At 52.0% G+C, this 18,546-nt stretch overlaps 7 protein-coding genes across 7 annotated transcripts; 6 read left to right on the top strand and 1 right to left on the bottom strand.

Annotated features, from left to right (window-relative positions):
- Positions 1 to 3,609: 3,609 nt before the first annotated feature.
- Positions 3,610 to 4,338, top strand: Z519_11685 (uncharacterized protein; the record flags this gene model as incomplete). The annotated part of the gene is made up of 2 exons (XM_016769396.1): positions 3,610 to 3,749; positions 3,861 to 4,338. The coding sequence occupies 2 exons, from the start codon at positions 3,610 to 3,612 to the stop codon at positions 4,336 to 4,338; spliced, it is 618 nt and encodes a 205-aa protein (XP_016614380.1).
- Positions 4,339 to 5,246: 908 nt separating this feature from the next.
- Positions 5,247 to 6,064, top strand: Z519_11684 (40S ribosomal protein S13; the record flags this gene model as incomplete). The annotated part of the gene is made up of 4 exons (XM_016769395.1): positions 5,247 to 5,448; positions 5,533 to 5,565; positions 5,752 to 5,798; positions 5,891 to 6,064. 4 exons carry the CDS (start codon positions 5,247 to 5,249, stop codon positions 6,062 to 6,064), a joined length of 456 nt encoding a protein of 151 aa, XP_016614379.1.
- An 808-nt stretch (positions 6,065 to 6,872) lies between these two features.
- On the bottom strand, positions 6,873 to 7,382 carry Z519_11683 (uncharacterized protein; the record flags this gene model as incomplete). Its single annotated transcript, XM_016769394.1, has 2 exons — positions 6,873 to 6,967; positions 7,016 to 7,382. The coding sequence occupies 2 exons, from the start codon at positions 7,380 to 7,382 to the stop codon at positions 6,873 to 6,875; spliced, it is 462 nt and encodes a 153-aa protein (XP_016614378.1).
- A 514-nt stretch (positions 7,383 to 7,896) lies between these two features.
- On the top strand, positions 7,897 to 11,334 carry Z519_11682 (uncharacterized protein; the record flags this gene model as incomplete). The annotated part of the gene is made up of 2 exons (XM_016769393.1): positions 7,897 to 10,277; positions 10,326 to 11,334. The coding sequence occupies 2 exons, from the start codon at positions 7,897 to 7,899 to the stop codon at positions 11,332 to 11,334; spliced, it is 3,390 nt and encodes a 1,129-aa protein (XP_016614377.1).
- Positions 11,335 to 11,886: 552 nt separating this feature from the next.
- Z519_11681 (uncharacterized protein) lies at positions 11,887 to 12,919 on the top strand (the record flags this gene model as incomplete). Its single annotated transcript, XM_016769392.1, has 4 exons — positions 11,887 to 11,923; positions 11,983 to 12,079; positions 12,135 to 12,481; positions 12,528 to 12,919. 4 exons carry the CDS (start codon positions 11,887 to 11,889, stop codon positions 12,917 to 12,919), a joined length of 873 nt encoding a protein of 290 aa, XP_016614376.1.
- Positions 12,920 to 15,129: 2,210 nt separating this feature from the next.
- Positions 15,130 to 15,531, top strand: Z519_11680 (uncharacterized protein; the record flags this gene model as incomplete). The annotated part of the gene is made up of 1 exon (XM_016769391.1): positions 15,130 to 15,531. The coding sequence occupies one exon, from the start codon at positions 15,130 to 15,132 to the stop codon at positions 15,529 to 15,531; it is 402 nt and encodes a 133-aa protein (XP_016614375.1).
- Positions 15,532 to 17,262: 1,731 nt separating this feature from the next.
- Z519_11679 (uncharacterized protein) lies at positions 17,263 to 18,061 on the top strand (the record flags this gene model as incomplete). The annotated part of the gene is made up of 2 exons (XM_016769390.1): positions 17,263 to 17,721; positions 17,783 to 18,061. 2 exons carry the CDS (start codon positions 17,263 to 17,265, stop codon positions 18,059 to 18,061), a joined length of 738 nt encoding a protein of 245 aa, XP_016614374.1.
- Between the last annotated feature and the right edge of the window lie 485 nt (positions 18,062 to 18,546).

Genomic DNA, 18,546 nt, shown 5'->3' with positions numbered 1-18,546 from the left:
GAGGACGGAAAGGACAGTGGGTTTGTGGGTGACCTGGCCGGGAGGCTGTAAGAGACCTTTTTTAAGAGTGGTAGATTGGTTCGCCCATTCAAGCGACAAGGCAGAACAAAAATTCCAGGTCAGGACCAGGACGCTCGAGTCTGAACAGAAGGCCTTGGTGGTCTGGTGGTCCTTCTGCCTTCGAGGCCAGTTGAGCCAGGCGCAGAAGGGGAATCATTCCAAGTTAGCCATTTGGGAAGAGCAACTGGGCATCGAACAGTCTAGCAGTCTAGCGATTGTCAGTGGGCAGATGATCAGGAGCCGCGGGTCGACCAATGTCGGCCGCAGCTGCAAGACATGCAACGGCGCGTTGTGAGTGGCCGGGCGGTGGCCATCTGCGCGTGAGAGCAAGGGAATTAGAGTCGGGAGGAGGATGTCTGAGGGAAGGTTCCGTACGGTCGCGGCGCAAGGGAGGTCGGGAGGTCAGGTCTGGTGGTACTGTGGTAGTTTCTGGTCAAAGATGCTGGATGCTGGTTCAGTTAGGTTTGGGTTGGTCAAGTGGTGCTGCTGGCGGCGCTGTGAGTCGCTGCTCACTATGCTCTGGTCGCGCTGAAGCTGCGCCTGGTGAGTGCTAACCAGCTAACGCTGCAAACTCTCGACAAGCTATGCAGCAGGCTAGGCTCCGTCGAGCACAGCGCGGGTGGATGCAGGTGTAGAGGCAAGGAGGACTGAGATGCAGGATGGAGGGCGCAATGGTGGGAACAAGTGGGAGAATCCTGTGTCTAGGTGAGTCTCCTGCAGCAATCCAGTGCTGTTGCGGTTAGCCCACTCTTGCCCGCCAAAGCCCAGCCATGTCTTGGGTGCGCAAGCTCTGTCTTCATGATTAACTCACTCTCCCCTTGCTTCCCCCCTCCCCATCAACTTCTCAACTCGGGGGTTCGCAGCATTCGGCACGCCGCAACGCAGGCTCCGCGCCCCTGCAGCATGCCGAAAATTGGAGAGGCCTTTTCGCCCGTCAATCTCACAGTTGCCTGAGCGAGCGCAGAAGCAACTGCCTACCTACCCAGGTACCTCTAGGACTTCGTAGTTTTGGGATTTTTGATAGAGCGAGTGGAGGCGTAGGCCGGGCAGCCCGCAAATCAGCGAACTTGCCGTCGGGGGCGCTGAAGATCGAATGGGAAGCAAATGGGGAGCCCGAATGCCGTGTTGCGGGCTCAACGAGCCGCCGAATCAGGAGCTGTAGGCTGCCCAAGCTTCGAAAGTGCCCGGCTGTGACGCTTCGCCATTTCGCCATCTCGCCCAATTGCCCAACCACCCTCAGCATCTCACATCTCAATCACAACTGCCTCGTGGCCGGGCGTCCAACAACTGCGCTGCGAATAAATGGACCCCCTTTCCGTGTCGCAGCCTTGTCTGTGGCGACTGGCCCCGAATCAACTCACTCAACTCGCCTTGCCAATGTCAGCGGACATCAGTCGAGGGCGAGGGGCACTTTCAATCTGGAGGTGAAATTGCGCAGTGAACCGTGTGAGGGAGAGGACTTCTCCGACGACACAAAGCCATCAACTCCACCGCTGCTGGTGCTGGTGCTGGTGCTGGTGGGTGTGACATGATGAGCCTTCCGCCCTCGCTGTCTTCCTCCGCTCACTTCTACTCTCGCACAGTCTTTCGCGCGACGGGCCGTTCTTATATAGACGTCTTTGCTGTCGCTCTGACCGCTCTTTGTTGCAAGCCTCGGATCTGCCAAAACGCGCCAACGCAACAATGACGGAAGTTGGGCAGATGTGCAGAGCCACGTTGCGCCCTACCAGAGCACTCCTCCCGCTGGCCTCGGGAAGCTAAACATATATTCGCCTCACTTTTTAGTGAGCAGTTACATGCATTCATCGTTACGCTAGTCTCGTCATCTTAGCTCTTGCTGCATCAAATCGCCGTCAGGTGCTGTCCTTTGTCCCGCTCACGGCATCTAACCGACTCCTAGCCTCGACGAACAAGAGTCCTGCCAAAAGGCTGATCGCGAGAAATTAGGTTCACATTCCTTCCAGTCTCGCCTTTACACGTGGCAATGTTTCCTCGTGTTGACCTGGCCTGGTCCAAGAGAAAGAGGAAATTCATTTACCCATTTCGATCTGAGGGCAAGTCTCGAGCGATTTCCAACCCGCAACCCACCCTACCCCTGCCCTCCCACGACAGGCGTTCCCAAGGACTCTAAGGCGAACCAAAGCAGCCCCGATCCGGAAGACAATCGTGGTGGTGGCAATCAAAGACATGCAAAGGCGTCGTCAACGAGGATCGAGATCGATTCCTCAATGGAAAACTTATGTGCTGTGACGCCTGGGGGTATTTGTGAACAGCATTTGCTATCCACGGTCCTGAAACACACTCTGATCCTTGAGAGATACCTCAACTTGGATCATGCGCAGCAGCTGTGGGTATGGCGCTCGAGCGACAAGGTCAACAAGGGCAAAGCACATCGCCCATAGCCTAGATGCAGATGACCGATATCCACCAGGCGAAGGTACATTGTGAGCACTTGACACTTTTGGGTGAGCGCCGCGATGTCTCTTCCTGGGCTAGGATTATCGTGCATATCGCTTCCAGCAGAATACCAACCATTGGCAGCACATTGCATTACACCCACAAATAACAGGGTAAAGGAAGCTGAATCTGCGAAGGGATCTCATGTGGTGACTGTCATTTCTGTTATGTTGACTCAATTTTCCCATTACCTGAAACTGTGATGGGATCCATGATGATCTTGATTAAACAGCAGGGGTGGTCGTTGAATCAAGCCTGCCCCCAACCTCGTGATGATGGACGGCAACGTGAGACTTCGTGTGGTGTGCTTCTGGTTCCTGTGAGACTGACTGGGTGCGATCGCAATGGGTCAACCTAGCAAATCTCACAGGACCTGCTCATGCCAGCTCGGAGAGGCATTGGGACTATTGAACTCTTCAGAATCAGGACCAAGAACAGTACATATTTCCGAGTTGGGCACAGCAGTTCGCTACGACCTCTTTAATCTACACCCACGTCCACTTGCTACCGACTATTAGCTTTCCTGGCTGACCGCTGGGGACGGGGTTTGTTTGACTCAGTTGACAACATAAACATTTCATAGCCGTTTTCGAGATTCTGGCGTGCGACAAACAGCAGCAGAGCATCGACACCAGTGGCACTTACCCGCCCTGCAGGCGACGTGTCCTTTAACGCTAACTGTTACATGAGTACTTATGGGATGGTGTATATCAAGGATACTCATTTCCAGTGAGCTCTAAAGTCTCCTAGATATGCCAAAAAGTAATTAGAGACAGCTGTTCCAACTACCTATTGCAGCACTTGCTAAAACATCCTTTCTCGATTTCTTGGACGAGAGTATCAATCAATGGAACCTGGCGAGGCTGGACCCCGGACTCGGGCCCGCCGAGCCGCCAAGCTGAGCTGAGGACTGCACAGCCACCATAGCCACCATAGCCACAGGTCAAAAATGGCTTGGCCATGACTTGTCGGGCGGCAGATGTTCGGGTCTGAAAATGGACAGGGAATTCGGGGTGTTCACTTTGGGTCAAAGCATACATGGCCATAATTGATCTCTGACCACCTTCTGTTTGACACGGGAGACTGATCGGGATGTCGCACTCCACGCATAATTCTCCCATGGTGGTAGTGAACACTGCTAGCGACAGACAACAAGTACCATTGAGGGACTACCTGAACACACGAGTCGCGCCGTTCTTGAAGAAGGCCATCACGCAAAGCTTGGATGCCGAGTACGTGTTCCTTAGTTAAGGATGGACGGAGAAGAATAACATGCTTTGCCTGCATAGGCGAGGGACTTCTGTGCCGAACATTCATGCTGATTCGCTTTTTTTGCGCAACAGAGCAGAATTTCCTCTCCAGTGGCTAGGAGAATGCCTCATCCATCAGTCGATCCTCTACGAAGGCAACCCGGACCGGACGAATATTCGCGAAAGATTCCTCTATAAGTTTGAAGACCCAAAACCGCAAGAGTCCGCAGATGTAGCGGCTGCCTCACCAGCTGCCGCACCGCCAGCTGAACCTCCGCATCGTTCACCGTCCGCGCAACCAGAGCAAACGCCCATGCCGCAACCAGAGCAGACGCCCATGCCACAACAAGAGCCTACCGAACTACAGTCTGAGGTTACCATGAGCGAAGCGAGCCACGCTGTAGCAGAACAGCCGCAACCCCCACAAGTAGCTGAAGAGGAGACTGCGCCGCAACCCATACCCGCAACAGAAGAGCCTGCTATTAATGGAGTCAAGGAGGGAGAAGAAGAGGCAGCGAGAGCAGGAGACACATCAAGAGATGCTGATACTGAGATGGGAGGGACATCGTGATAAAGAGTAGGTTCACTCTCAAGCCTTTGGGGAGTGCATAATGCCGGCGTTTGTAAGTGAGTTGGCATTGGGGCGGGCTCGGTCGTTTTGGTCCGGGATCCAAAATTTGATACCCTCCGGTTATTTATCTGGGTTCCAAGGGAGAATCTGGCATTGTACGTATGGCAAAAGGAAAAATATTTCGATTTCATAGCGAAAAGAAAGGCGCAAGCATTGTGGGCCGTGCATGGCCGCTTCATGACTTGAGTAGCGAAAGACCGAGACGCCATCATAAGCCGCACAACCACAATATTCAGTCATTCATATCGCAGTATTCATCATGAGGATCTAACCACATCCTACCTGCCTCAGCTTGTTAGTCTCCATTCCCGAACGAAGAGTGGAAATGCGGCAGCCGAGGGTGAGGGAGTGATAGTTCAGAAGTCCATGTAGATCATCGAAGGGAACCCTGCTGGGCTTCCCTCCTGACATAAGAGGTACCAGAAATTATGAAGAATTCGTAGTGTTTGTCATCATGCAAGGATGTAGAAACAATATGAGATCGACTTCAGGACATACCTGCATGCGCTCGCCGTCACTGGTGAGGCTGTCTTATGCACTGCATTATACCCGACTTCAGGAGAGCACGGCTGCCACATTCAGAGACAAACACTGGATTCGAGGGGTGACGATATTGGTTGTCAGGAAAGAGTCCAAAACACCCCTGAGAGATTCGAGATTTTGTGGTTCAAGTTCGGTAATGGCGCTGGAAGCCCCCCAAATTTCAAGTACCCGCCAAGATTTTGCGCTTCTTGGCGGACCCACCACACAACTCCGAGCCAGCGCATCTGGAAATCTGCACCCTACGACTTTTCTTCAGATCAGACATTCCCTCTTCCATTGCGTCAATTCTCACAGCCACAGCTATCATGGGTCGTCTTCATAGCAAAGGAAAAGGCATCAGCGCCTCAGCGATCCCTTACTCGCGCTCCGTGCCCACCTGGTTCAAATCTACTCCCGAGACCGTAGTCGACAACATCTGCAAACTCGCCAGGAAAGGTGCTACGCCCTCGCAGATTGGTGTTGTGTTGAGGGATAGCCATGGTGTCGCGCAAGTCAAAGTCGTCACTGGTATGTTCTCTCACACCATGTTGTGGTCTTGATGGGTGCGCCGGTGTTTGCGTGACAGTGGCTGACTGATTTCGTGGTTTGCAGGTAACAAGATTCTGAGAATTCTGAAATCGAACGGTACGCACATGCCTCGATTAGCCTGGGTGTGAGAAATGAATAAGCGGAGGGGAGAAAGAAAAAAGAGAGAGAGAGAGAGAAACAAGCAAGAAGCTGCTTTAAATCTTCACCACCACCCTTTGGAACAAACTCTCGGCGCTGCCTCTGATATTGGTCCTGTGAGACTGACAGAGTGACTTTACACAGGTCTTGCACCAGAAATCCCCGAAGACCTTTACTTCTTGATCAAAAAGGTGCGCATTACCCAAACTCCAGCCCCGAACATGCAATATGAAGTTTCATTGTGACCCGGGATTTGGCTGACCTGGGTTATTGTTATCTGCAGGCTGTCGCCGTCCGCAAACACCTTGAGCGCAACCGCAAGGACAAGGACTCCAAATTCCGGCTCATTTTGATCGAATCGAGAATCCACCGCCTGAGCAGATACTACAAGACTGTTGGTGTCTTGCAACCGAACTGGAAATACGAGAGTGCCACCGCAAGCACTATGGTGGCATAGTCAGAGGCCGGTGGAGACCGAGATCCCACAAAAGGAATGCAAACTATCGGCAAGGAAATCAAGCGTCCGAATGTGTGCGGACAAGAATCTTCGGCCGGTCACAGTGTATTACCGATCATGCTAGGGAGCCTAGATCGGTGCCGTATGACACCTTAGTTTCGAGGGGCTACGGAAAAGCGAAGATATGATACGAGCAAGAGAGCGTCGGATTCAGAGCGTTCTGTATCAGAGCTCGTTGCGAATAGAGCAATCGAGCCGATGTCGGATCTAGCATGATAGACTCGCCATCAAATGCATGATCCCTGACCCGGTCATCAGTTTGTTTCAGCCTGCTTCTCTAATAAAACCGTAGATGATGGCCTGTGAAGGCTCTAGCTAGAAGAAGGTATTTCACTGTACTTCCTATTACATCCAGATAGTCGTGATTCGTCCAACACAACATCTTGGCGGCCACAATGATATCTGAGAAGTGATGATTGATGTTTTTGGGGGGTTAGAACGGGAATACCAGTAAAGGCACAGTGCAAGAAGCCGCAGCCTTCACCAGACAATGCAATCGATTTTGAACAGGGGCCAAACCATACAAGGTGCTCACAATGCAGAACTGCTCCAGACGGTCCGGGGCCATGATACATGCAGTAGCACACAGTAGCCGGGACATTGTTTCGCTGCAAATGTACATATTGTTTTCAGGCAATGCTGATAGAATGCGCCAAACCCCTGGGTATCTTAGAATGCACCAGAAAGAACGCCTTCCGTGATGCAGCTGAGAAGTAAATGAAGGAACTACCGTGACGGAAATCGAGCCCTAACCACCCTGACTGACACCCCCTGTTTGCTGTAGGGCGGTAATTTGTCTGCGTAGATCGAGCCAGAAATCTTTGCCACTGGCCATGGCTCCAGCTTCAACCATATTAACAGTCATCATCTCTTGTACGGGATGCTACTCACGCTTCACACCCCACGGGCTCTGGGGAGTTGTTGCTTGCGATTTGGTGTCCGACTTGTAGAGAGGTACTTTAGCCTCATAGCCTTGCTTCAACATCGCCTCAACCACGTCTGAGTTGAACCCCGCGAGGGGGACATGGTCATCTTGTGGCGGGAGAGTATGTGAGGTTGTCAAAGGCCCATTCTGGAGGTTGTCGGAGGACCTGCTCAGGTTTGACCCTCCCCTTCCACCTCTTCTGTTTTGATGCGTATTGGAGCTGCCATCTCGGGATGCTGCAGACGCGGAAGTGGACTGTCGGTGCTGGTTGGAGTGCGCACCTCGGGGATCGATTCCTCGGCGTCCGGGGCGGTTTCTAATATTACGAGTCATTTTGTAAGCATATAACCACAAATTGGTACATTACAAGAAGTTGGAGACTTGTCAATTGACGAGATATGCACATACTCTTCACTGGTACTCATCGAGGGTTAGAGGCAGAAAATGAAATGAGTGAATCGTGACTGCCAATGTTCGTAGAGATGGCGAGTTCAAGATGCACAGGGCAATTGCTTCCCACAGATACGGTGCCAAGCCCAAAGTAGATCCACACCTTCGACCCTGCAAGTCGCGCTTAACCAAATCGACTGGGGATCGCCATCTAGAAGCGACGACATCCAAAAAGCACCACAACACATTGTGGCTACAGAACACCCTCCAGAGCATCTTCTACTGCTTGTTCTTGACCGCTCTACGAGCTTTCCCACCTGTGGTCCAATCTGCGCCGTATCAAGCAGACTGAATGGCATCCCACGTGCAGGAAAACAATCCCAAGTCCACCTGCGCCTCCTAGTCAAGGGTTGACCTTAACCAGTCGCGTCGACCGCCAGCCAGCCGTGCTGGCAGGATGGGCCCTCTGAGGTCTACGCAGGCAAGAACGCGCCCGCGCAGAGAAGTCAAAAAGGTATCAAAAGACTTCAACCACTCGGACGAGGAAGATCTCGCAGATTTCCAGGACGCAGAACCTCCCTCGAAACGCATCCGCACGTCGCGCAGGGCGCCGCCTTCTCTCAAGTGGACACCCGGAGGCCGAGGAGGTGGTGGCAGACATGTTGATAACGAGAGTACCCCTTCCACTACGAGGACACCTAACGCAGACGAAGAGTACGCGCTTCCCCGTACTCGCACGAGACAAAGCCGCAACCCTAAAAAGACGATGATCTCTACCCCGCGATATTCGGCCAGAAGTAGAAATAGAGGCGGCACACGGCCACGATACAGTACAGCAGCCGCGGCCTCTGCTGCAGTGACACATGGAGACGGGTACAAGCCCCGAGAAGAGCGCGGCTGGGAAGAGTTTCACCCCGATCTGGACCTTGACGCGGACTTTGTGGTGTTGCCCTCGGAAGAGATAGATGGTCTTGTCAAGAAACCCACGCCCGATGCGTCTAGCCAAGGTGCCCTGACGCCGACGGAGGGCGAAGGCTTTGCGCACGGGGCTTCCACGCCTTTCAAGAGGCGACCTGGAAGACCCCATCGCACCCAGAACTCGATGGTCAACGCCCTTCTGACACCTGAAGTTCCCAAATTTGTACCTATGCCAGGACCGAATCCGCGAGAACGCCTCACCTTGCCCAAACCTTCATACCGAGAACTCGATCCGTTCCTGTCTTACGAACTAAATAAGGACATTGCGCAGGTCGATTTCGTGGACAAGTCTATGGCAAACGTTGGATACCAAGAGAGCGAAATCTTCCTGCGGCCGGAGAGGACGCTCATTAGACAAATGGAAGGTTCTGCGGAAGAAGACCTCGATCTCAGTCCAGACCTTATGACACACGGAGAGAATTCTGCCATTGGTAGTACTGGGGTTGGACGGGTCGAGTATGACATGGACGAACAGGATGTTAGGTGGCTGGAGGCTTTCAATAAAGGGAGGACCAAAGACGGCGTCCAGACCATAAAACCTGCAATATTTGAGATTACCATGACCAAAATCGAAAAGGAGTGGCATGCTTTGGAAAAGAGGATACCGAAGCCCAATCCCAAGGCGCCTCAGACGCAGCGTCCGCGATCGAGTTCCGCCGCCGCAGTCAACGGCGAGCCCGCCGGTGAAGAGCCCGACAGCAAATGCGCAATATGCGACGACGGTGACTGTGAGAATGCGAATGCTATAGTGTTCTGTGACGGCTGTGACCTTGCAGTACATCAAGAGTGCTACGGTGTACCGTATATTCCCGAAGGGCAGTGGCTATGCAGGAAATGCCAACTTGTGGGAAATTCTCGACCGAGCTGCATTTTCTGCCCGAACGAGGGTGGTGCGTTCAAGCAAACCAACAATTCGAAATGGGCGCATCTCTTTTGTGCTATCTGGATTCCAGAAGTCACGATCGGCAACCCATCCTTGATGGAGCCTATTACCGATGTTGAAAAGGTGCCTACAAGTCGGTGGAGACTCATCTGCTACATCTGTAAGCAGGAGATGGGGGCGAGCATTCAATGCAGTGACGGCCGCTGTTATGAGCCTTTTCATCTGACTTGTGCCCGCCAAGCAGGCCTCTTTTTGCAAATGAAAACTGGAGGGGGCCAGAACACTCTAATGGAACCGTCACAGCTCAAGGCGTACTGCCACAAACATACTCCTGGTGACTGGAAACGTCAGCACCACACCGACAAAGCCTATGAAGAGGCAGTGAAGTACTTCAAAGAACACTTTCGCGGACAAATATGGGCAGACAGCCGTGCATCTGCCTTGGCGATTCATGATATGAATGATACGCCCACCGCAGAAAGGGGCCATCTGAAGGTGACTCTAACTAACAAGAAGGGACAAAAGCAGAAAACTGTCTGGCGACTTCCTTCAGGCGCTCCTGTCATCCCCGAGGTAATTCTGAAGTCCATCGAGGAATCGTTGGTAAGGTTCACAGTGCAGAAGAAAAAGGAATACGTTTCAGAAATCTGCAAATACTGGACCCTGAAACGCGAAGCTCGTCGGGGCGCCGCCCTTTTGAAGCGACTACAGTTGCAGATGGATACATTCAGCTCCTTTGAGGTGACACGTCGCGATTACAAGGCTCAAGGTGCAGCCGGCCGTGCGAGGCTGGACCGTCGGATTGAATTCGCAGAGAAGTTGGCGAAGGATATGGACAGAATCGTGCAGATATGCACCTTGATCAAAGAACGCGAAGCAGCAAAATTGCAAGAAGCTCGCCTGTTGAAGGACGTCGTTGACATAGTTTACTTCCCTATACCACATCTTCTAGAGCCGATTATCGAGAAAGCGCTCAAGTAAGTCTATCTATCCGGTATATTGGCTTTTATGCTAACATGGTCCAGATTTGATAGAGGTCTCTTCCGAACTGGTCTGCTCGAATTGCAGGCCAAAGTCCTCAGGAAAGAGCACACCTCAGTTGCAAGCTTTTCCAATGATATGCTGCTTGTGATCAATTCGCAATTTGGAAACAGCGCAGGAAGCATCGCAGAATTGATTTCCTTGGTCAGCGGCCGAGCTGAAGATATGAAACCCGAAGATCGGGATCGGCGTACACTCGCACGGCGAATTGTCAAGGGCATTGAACCACTGATCGAAGATGCCACTCGCAAAGAAGCTGAATTGCATGGCCGACCGTATGCTGAACAAATTAGGGAGATGGATGAAGCACTCCTCTCGAGACGTGGCTCGTTGGCACAGTCCGTGGAAATTCCTGTCATTGATTCCCTCGAACTGAAACACGAGGTTGGCATCGCTAGTCCCGCCGACGGTGATGTTGAGATGGTTGACATTGCAACTACCATGCAAGAGTCGCCCCGCATGGAGGAAAAAGTCAAGAACTTGGAACCGCCTGCTGCGCAAGCCGACATGATCAAGAACGGCGGTCTTGAGATGGAATCCCACCTGGTCTCAGCCAGTACGCCGCCAGCATCAACGAACGGGTTTAGGCACGAACCACATGCAAATGGAATTGGAGCGGCGGAGAAAGTACAACAAGTGGAGCCGCCTACGCCTCCAATGAGTTTGGAAGGTCACTCTCAAACTCTCCAGTCTGAAGGTGGCATTCCTTGGTACGTTACCCAGTTTGATCCAGAAGGCACGACCATTTTCGAAGAACGCTGGACGGGACCTGAAGTACTACGTGAAATGAGTGAGGAGTTGAGTGAGATGGATGAAGATGAGCTCCAAGGACTAGGTGCAAGCGATGACATTATCGGAGACACTGATGGTGCTGCAATCGGTGATGAGACAGACTCAAAGACTGAGGAGGCTACAGCCAGGAAGAGAATATTGAGGAGTAAGCGAAGCAAGACCTCCGATTGGGGTGCCAGGTCCTTCCGGAATAGAAGATGAGAAAGATAAGTAGGATCTTTATTGGATTGGATGCCCCGGCTTCGATTACAGCGCCCCCATGCTTGGGCGACACCCTCAACATAACTGAGTAGCTGTAGTATCAATAGCGAATTTACATTTATTGAGAGTCTGAATCTATGAGCCATGCTGGGAAAAAAACCCCAACAGCGAAAGGCTGTTGCCTTGGTAAGGCTGTGGGGATAAGGCTGAGGCGAGTTACATTAAAACGGACTCCGGAGGAATGCTTCGCCGTTTCCGAGATGCCTAGCGATTGGTAGCTGCAACTCTTCCTTGGCGCCGAGTGCGCGTGTCCTCTGGCGATTTTTTTGCTTTCGCCTCACTCGCCATCGCAGCCTTACAAACAACCCACCGCCGCCAGCAGCCATCAACTCCTTTCATCTCAAGGGAGGCTTCTTTTCATCTATCGACCAGATTCTGGCCTTGCCCGATTCCTTGATCCTTTTGAAACTGTCACTAAGCCTACAAGACTAGGTCCTCAAGCAGATCGACTTCATCTTCCCTTGCCAACTCCCTTTGTCTCAATCTGACAACATGGCCGACTTCGACGACTCTGCTGCTCGCTACGAAGGTACGCTGTACAGCTATGGGACGACTCCTGAACGTATCTCTGACCCATTTCTTTTCTAGACGATCGCGGTTATGCAGGTCGCGACCGATCTGCCTCACCTCGCGGAGATCGTGATGACCGCAACCGTAGTCGATCCCCAAATGGCCGTGACAGAGCGTAAGCCTTATTTCCCTCCGCGTTTCCCAAAGCATGCTGACCAGTTCCCCCCTAGACCGCCTCCTCCTGACACTCGCATGAAGGACGCTGATGATGATGCTCTCAACACTGGCTCAAATCTCTTCGTCACTGGAATTCACCCTCGTCTTACAGAAGCCGATGTCTCCCGCCTCTTCGAGAAGTATGGGGACGTCGAAAGCTGCTCGATCATGCTCGACCCACATACCAAAGAATCTCGTGGATTCGGATTCGTCAAGATGGTCTCAAACGAGCAAGCGGAGGCTGCTAAGGAAGGCTTACAAGGCGAGGTCGTTGAAGGTCGCGTCTTGAGCATCGAGAAGGCTCGCCGCGCCCGGCCTCGTACTCCGACTCCAGGAAAATACTTCGGCCCTCCCAAGCGTGGTGAGTAAGGTTTCAACAATAGACACAATGTGCTGACCTTGAACAGGTGACTTCCGTGGCCCACCTCGTGGCGGCTACCGCGACCGCTATGACGATCGTCGAGGGGGATACCCAGGGCGCCGTGACGACTATCGTAGCAACGACTATCGCGGTGACTATCGCGGTGACTATCGTGGTGGTTCTCGATATGACGACTATGACAGACGCGGCTACGGAGGTGGCAGACGCGACCGAGACGAAGGGTACGGCGGCCGCGGCATTGACCGATACGAGAGCAGACGCGAAGAGGGTTATGGCGGTGGCGCGCGTGGAGATCGACGTGGCTACTACGACCGCAACGACGATCGTGGCTACCCTCCAGCTGCGCGCGACGACCCCCCTCGTGAGTACACAGGCGGTCGAGAGTATGCTCGTGAAGATCGTTATGCCAGCAGGTAAGCGGACGGACGCAAGGGGTCTCGGCTGCTGCCCCATTCCCTTCACACCATTTGTGGAATTCCGTCCTTCAAGACATGGAATCCGATTCCCTCCATGTATTTGAAATTTGCACTCTGCTAGCTGCGGCTACAAAAACGTCACCCTGTTGTTTCGAGTCAGAATGGTTAATGGTCGACTTTATTCGGCGCAGCGGGATCACGGTTATGGACTGGGGCAACGGCAACAAAAGCAAAGCCACAGTTGCTCTTTATTGACGACTTGGGTGTCGACATGTATCACAACGATTTCGGCTGGGGCTTTCTTTCTCGTACTCGACTGATTCATCATAATCTTGTTGCGACAGTCATTCAGCATACTTTTCCTTCAACGCACCTTGCTTCAGCCTCGATAGTTCGCCTTTTCCGCCAAAGAATCGGCGTCAAGATCCGACTCACATGCTTGCCTTACGCAAATTGCAATCCAAATAAACCAAGAAAGATGACTCGCCCTGCCGCCGTACATACACGGCATGATTCACACGCCAGTAGTTTCACCCAGCAAGTCTAACCGTTCTCCGTCAACTCTGCGTCGTCATTCCGCCAGGACACTACCGCATTCAAGCTGTGGTTGTCTCGGCAGTCAAAGGCACAGACCATCGGCTGCCGGAACGACACTTCGTCGACATGTAAACATTGTCTCACCGCACACGCCCAACAATCTGTCTGCTGCGAACAGGTAAGTCTAACACGACAGCCGCCAGATCTTTTAAGAGGAGATTTTCTTGTCCGGAACAGGCAGTCGATCACATTTACCCACCAGGACGGATAATACCTGACGCAAAGTCGAACTTCCTGCAAACCGAGGATATAACGCAATGCGAACGCTTGTGTTGCTCTCGGCTTCCGCTGCTGTCGCAGACCTGACACATTCTGCATGAGGCGCATTATGATACCTTGGTCACCACCTCATGCTCCACGATGACCCTAGGATGACAGAATGTGATGCTAAACCGCTGACCCTGGCGATTGTGTGCCGTGGAGAGTGCGATGGCTCTCAGCGCTGTCAGGTAAGGCGTAGCCTTCAAACACCACATGACCATCAAACAGGGCCAGGACGGGATTTTTTATTCCATAAACGGGTTTGCAGTTGGACCAGCGCAACCAGGATTTGTACTAGGCTGTCCGAGATCTTCCTGTGTGCCGTGCAGGCTTTCTTAGCCACAACTAGGTACGCCTGCAGATCAAGCGGCGAATTATTTGCTGGTCTTGCATCATTACACGCACAGGTCATCACCTTGATAGCTCGATATGCAATTCTACCTCTACACAATGAACTTATCCAGGAGTGGGCTTAATCCCTTTCAGCTTCAGTAACGAACTCGTTCTACGGACGTCCCCAGCCTCGAGCAAGGCTTCAAATTGTCATTCGCGATAGCCCCGATAATTATCTGCATTGCCAGCCATATTGGTGAATACTCCGTTGTCTCTTGCATCAACCCTCTTTGATCACCTATGTCACCATAATAGAAAGCCAAAGAGGGAAAAGAGGCAGAGTTCAAATTCGATAGTTTTACTGTCGAGTGCTTGGCAGATGTACAAAGGAGGAAAAATTGCTGACTGGGCCTGGGAAGGCTGCGGATTAGTGCAAGGCGAGAAGCCGTGTGTGAGGTATGGCATCAATTCGAACTGTCCCGATTTGTTTCTATCACGCATTATGTATTAACTAGCTTGACTTTGCATGGGAAAACTGCATTGGCTATTGGACGAGAAGGTGAGGAAGCAGCAGTATCACACTGTGAGCGCGTCAAGGAGTGCGATGATTGGACACGATGCAAGGCGGACGCTCGGACCATCAGGACAATGCCAGGCGAATGGGGACGACAACTCCCACCGACCAGCCCAAGTCTCGACTTGTCTCTGCGTTTCAACATCTATATCTAACCGCCCATCCGACCGCTCTGTCGACCCGGCTTTTTCTCCTCTTCATCCATACATTGATTGTCTGGCATTTTTTATTCCTCGTCACTTTCCTTACAACCTAGATTTGGCTGGTCCAATTCTATATTTACATCTATCGTACTCGACTGCTGTTTTTGCATACACTGCCCCGTCAAGCATATCTACGTCCTTTTATTATATCGTCAAACACCCCGCTGCAATCTGTTGAACAGATTCCGTCTACAACTTCATATCAAATACATCAATTTCTATAGTCAAACAAGACACATCACCATGCTTGCCTCACGAGCCGCAAAGCCGAAGTTGTCCTTGAGCATCTCCACTTCGACTACTCAAGCAACCAGACCAGCATTGTCCCTCAAGTCTCCCATGACCCCATTGAGATCACCTCTGAAGTCACCTATCTCACCGTCACCCGTCAGCCCAACGGCACGAAACACCCGACTTAACCAGCGAGGCTACTCGACGATGCAACAGCCAACATATTCATATGTCAACACCAGCTCATCAAGAAGCATCTTGAAGAAGTCTCCTTCCAAGACCACCACGCAACGGCGTCAGTTGTCCTTCTCTGACACCCCTGTCGTATACAGTGTGACGCCAATCGAGGAGGAGGGCTACTATGGCTCTCACGTCAAGATGTCGAAGGACGAGCGACGATGGGCCCGGAGGTGAGGGACATTGTAGTCGGGCAAAATTCTTGTTTGATATTTAGCGATTTGATATGTTATGACGACTCCACGGCAAGGGATTGGTCGCTGACCAATCCCTCTTGATGATGTACCATTTGGATGTATCACATCGGCTCGTCTTCCACGAAGCCTCGAGGAGGGCCAACCCCAAAAGATTTAATAGCAGAATCACAGAAGAGTTGAAGCGGGAAAACTACAGTCTTTTTACCTGACACTCTCAAGAATAGTCGAATACATGACCTTGTCTTAGACTTTGTTCGTCTTGCGTAGCTTTCCTCTCACGGCTCTATGGAGACGAGTCTCTTCGTAGTGTCTTAGTACCTTGATACGACAGATGGTATAAGTGGAAGCATCCTTTCTATCTTACGTCTCAGATATGAGAAGACGCAACCCCCCCGATTTGGCGGACATTCCGTCGCGCGAGAACACCAACTCTGCCCTATATCATTACCGGCTCTATCTCCAAACAGCAGCAAGCAACCCGTCTCAGCATAACTGGTGCCATAGTGAACAGTCAAAGGAACCAGCCGAGGTGTGGTTGGCATGCAAATCATCGCTGCTAATTTGCCATGGCTAAATATAGGACCCGCAAGAGATTAAGCGCCTGGTAAGCGACCCCAAGTTTCATGTCCTCCAACCTCAGACCAATATCTCCGAACCTCGCAGTGTGTCTTCTGGTGCTGAATCAAGAAGGCATGTATGGCAATCACCTGCTCGATTTCGGAGCTGAACGGTGCGCTGTCGTGGTGACCCCTTCCTTGTTGGTGTATGTTGGATTTCAAGCCCAGTTCGTGTCATTCAACTCCTTCCTGAAATTGATGCTCGGCGGCTATCTTTTACTTCCGATACCACCGTACGCCATGGTCTGCACACGACCAATCTGCATGACTAGAGCGATCAGGATGCTGGCCTTCTGGGGCATCGAAAGTTTCCGCTACTGGTCAGTGTGCTTGGTGTGTCCAAAAATTCCCGAAACCGCCAGACTTCTGCCGCCTCTTAACAAGGTGGTCCATGTCTGCCAGCGGCTAGTGAGATTCGCTTGATCGACAGCCGCCCTGTGCTCTGCTACGAGTGGCCCGCTTGAGCCTCAGAGGTAGGGTTGGTGCCAAATATATTTTCTGCAACTACATTGGCATGATCCACCCCCATATGGCCCCAACTCAAGGCTCAAGTTTCACTTATTCCTTAAAGACGGAACCTCCAATGGTGGGCACGATTTGGTTCCCTATGGATGTACACCTCTTGCATCCCCCCGAGGCGCCGTTGCACGTTATGCGCCTGGAGGCTGATTCTCTTGCACTTTACTTATGAAACCCGGTGGCTCGACACCTGAGGCGTTGGGTCTCGCGTCTCTTTCAATCTGAGATTGACGCCCGTGTGTTTGAGAATTTCCTTCAAGGTTGTTTGCGCTGGACGCAATTGTTCATAAGAGGGGTGGTCGGGCTCGAATCATCCAGGCATACACCATTTCATACCATCCAGTCTGAGACTGACTGCTACTATTCAGCTCGATCATTTTCTTTTCTGTACGCTCGCTCCTCCTCCACCCTCTTAATCATAATTCGGATCTTTTCCTTTCGTTCGCGCAGCCAGTTCCGCCGACCGCGGCCTCGACTGATCGGTCTGCGCATGAGAAAAAGGAATGCCAAAGCAGCCAACCATAGCACGCCGAATTCAACGACCAGCCCCCTACAACCTACGAACATCAACGACCATGGTGACCAGCATGCCCCCGACAATGACTCCATGGAATCCCCCTCAGATGCACAGCCTGCATTACCCTGACCATAGCCTACAATATGGTCAACAACACATGATGCCCACCTATCTACAACCCGTCCCCAATTCCATGCCTCCTGTCCCCCATCTTCAGAGGGAAGCGGTTCCACGTCCAGGCCAGAGTGCTCCCTGGAATGCCGAGGACGACAACGTTCTTTTGGACGCCAAGGGTCGCGGATTGTCTTGGGAAGAGATCCACCGACGCTACTTCCCCAACAAATCGGCCAACGCATGTCGAAAGAGACACGAGAGGGTGTTGGCCAAGATGCGCGACTCTGATTGGGATGAGGCAAGGATCCAGAGGGTAACAGATGCTTACAACCGGCACCGTCATTCGATATGGCAACCTCTGTGTAAGGAGCTGGGAGAGTCGATGTCAGATGTTGAGAAAGTGGTATGCATAGATTCATCAGCTCACAGCATGTGGCGTCAAGCTAATCCACCCTCTGCCACAGATGTTTCAACAAGGGCTTCGAAACTTGAGGAACCCTTCTCGCTCCTCCGGTCATGCCCGAACCAGATCACGAGCAAGTTCTGGTCAAGGGGGTGGGAGTGAGTATGAACGTGGTTCATCCCTCGACGAACAATACGATCATACCGACGATAGTGGAATCAGCCTTGGAAACAATGTCCATAGTCGACGAGCCAGTGAGATACCGGCTGGTTTATCCACTGAGAGTCTCCCTTCTGTCAATCGCCTTCTCTCCAAGACCGGATATGGGTACACAGTATGAATGTGGGTGAAGATCGGATTGGACCGAAACTGAAAACGGTGGAAAATTGCTTGACGAGAGGATATCTAACGACGCAACGACCTGGGTCTGGCTTCCATCTGGCGCAATGCAATGAACGGCGTGCATGCAGTGTATTATTGTATCATATTCATGTACTTCCACAGCTTTTGAAGACAAATGGGAGGGCTTTAAGGAAGGAATCTAGGAAAGACATACGGTCACAGGGCAGGACTATATCGCAATGCATGATGAATCCTTTTTTTCCTTCTCTTTCTTTGTCTTCGTAATTGAAGTTATGTTTCTCGGAATGTCCCATGGGGCGAGGCTGTGCACCCTGTGGACATATTTTTTTCCACCGGAGCTTCGTTCGGCTCGCGGAGTTATATACCGAGCCCTAGACCAGATTTAGTAAGGCGCCAGATGGTTCCTGAACCGGGATTTCCTATAGCGGCTAGCGCACGGCTAAATCGATAGCGAGACAAAAA

The sequence above is a fragment of the Cladophialophora bantiana genome (assembly GCF_000835475.1).
Source record: "Cladophialophora bantiana CBS 173.52 unplaced genomic scaffold supercont1.23, whole genome shotgun sequence".
NCBI lineage: Eukaryota > Fungi > Ascomycota > Eurotiomycetes > Chaetothyriales > Herpotrichiellaceae > Cladophialophora > Cladophialophora bantiana.
This window is presented reverse-complemented; position numbering and strand designations above follow the sequence as displayed.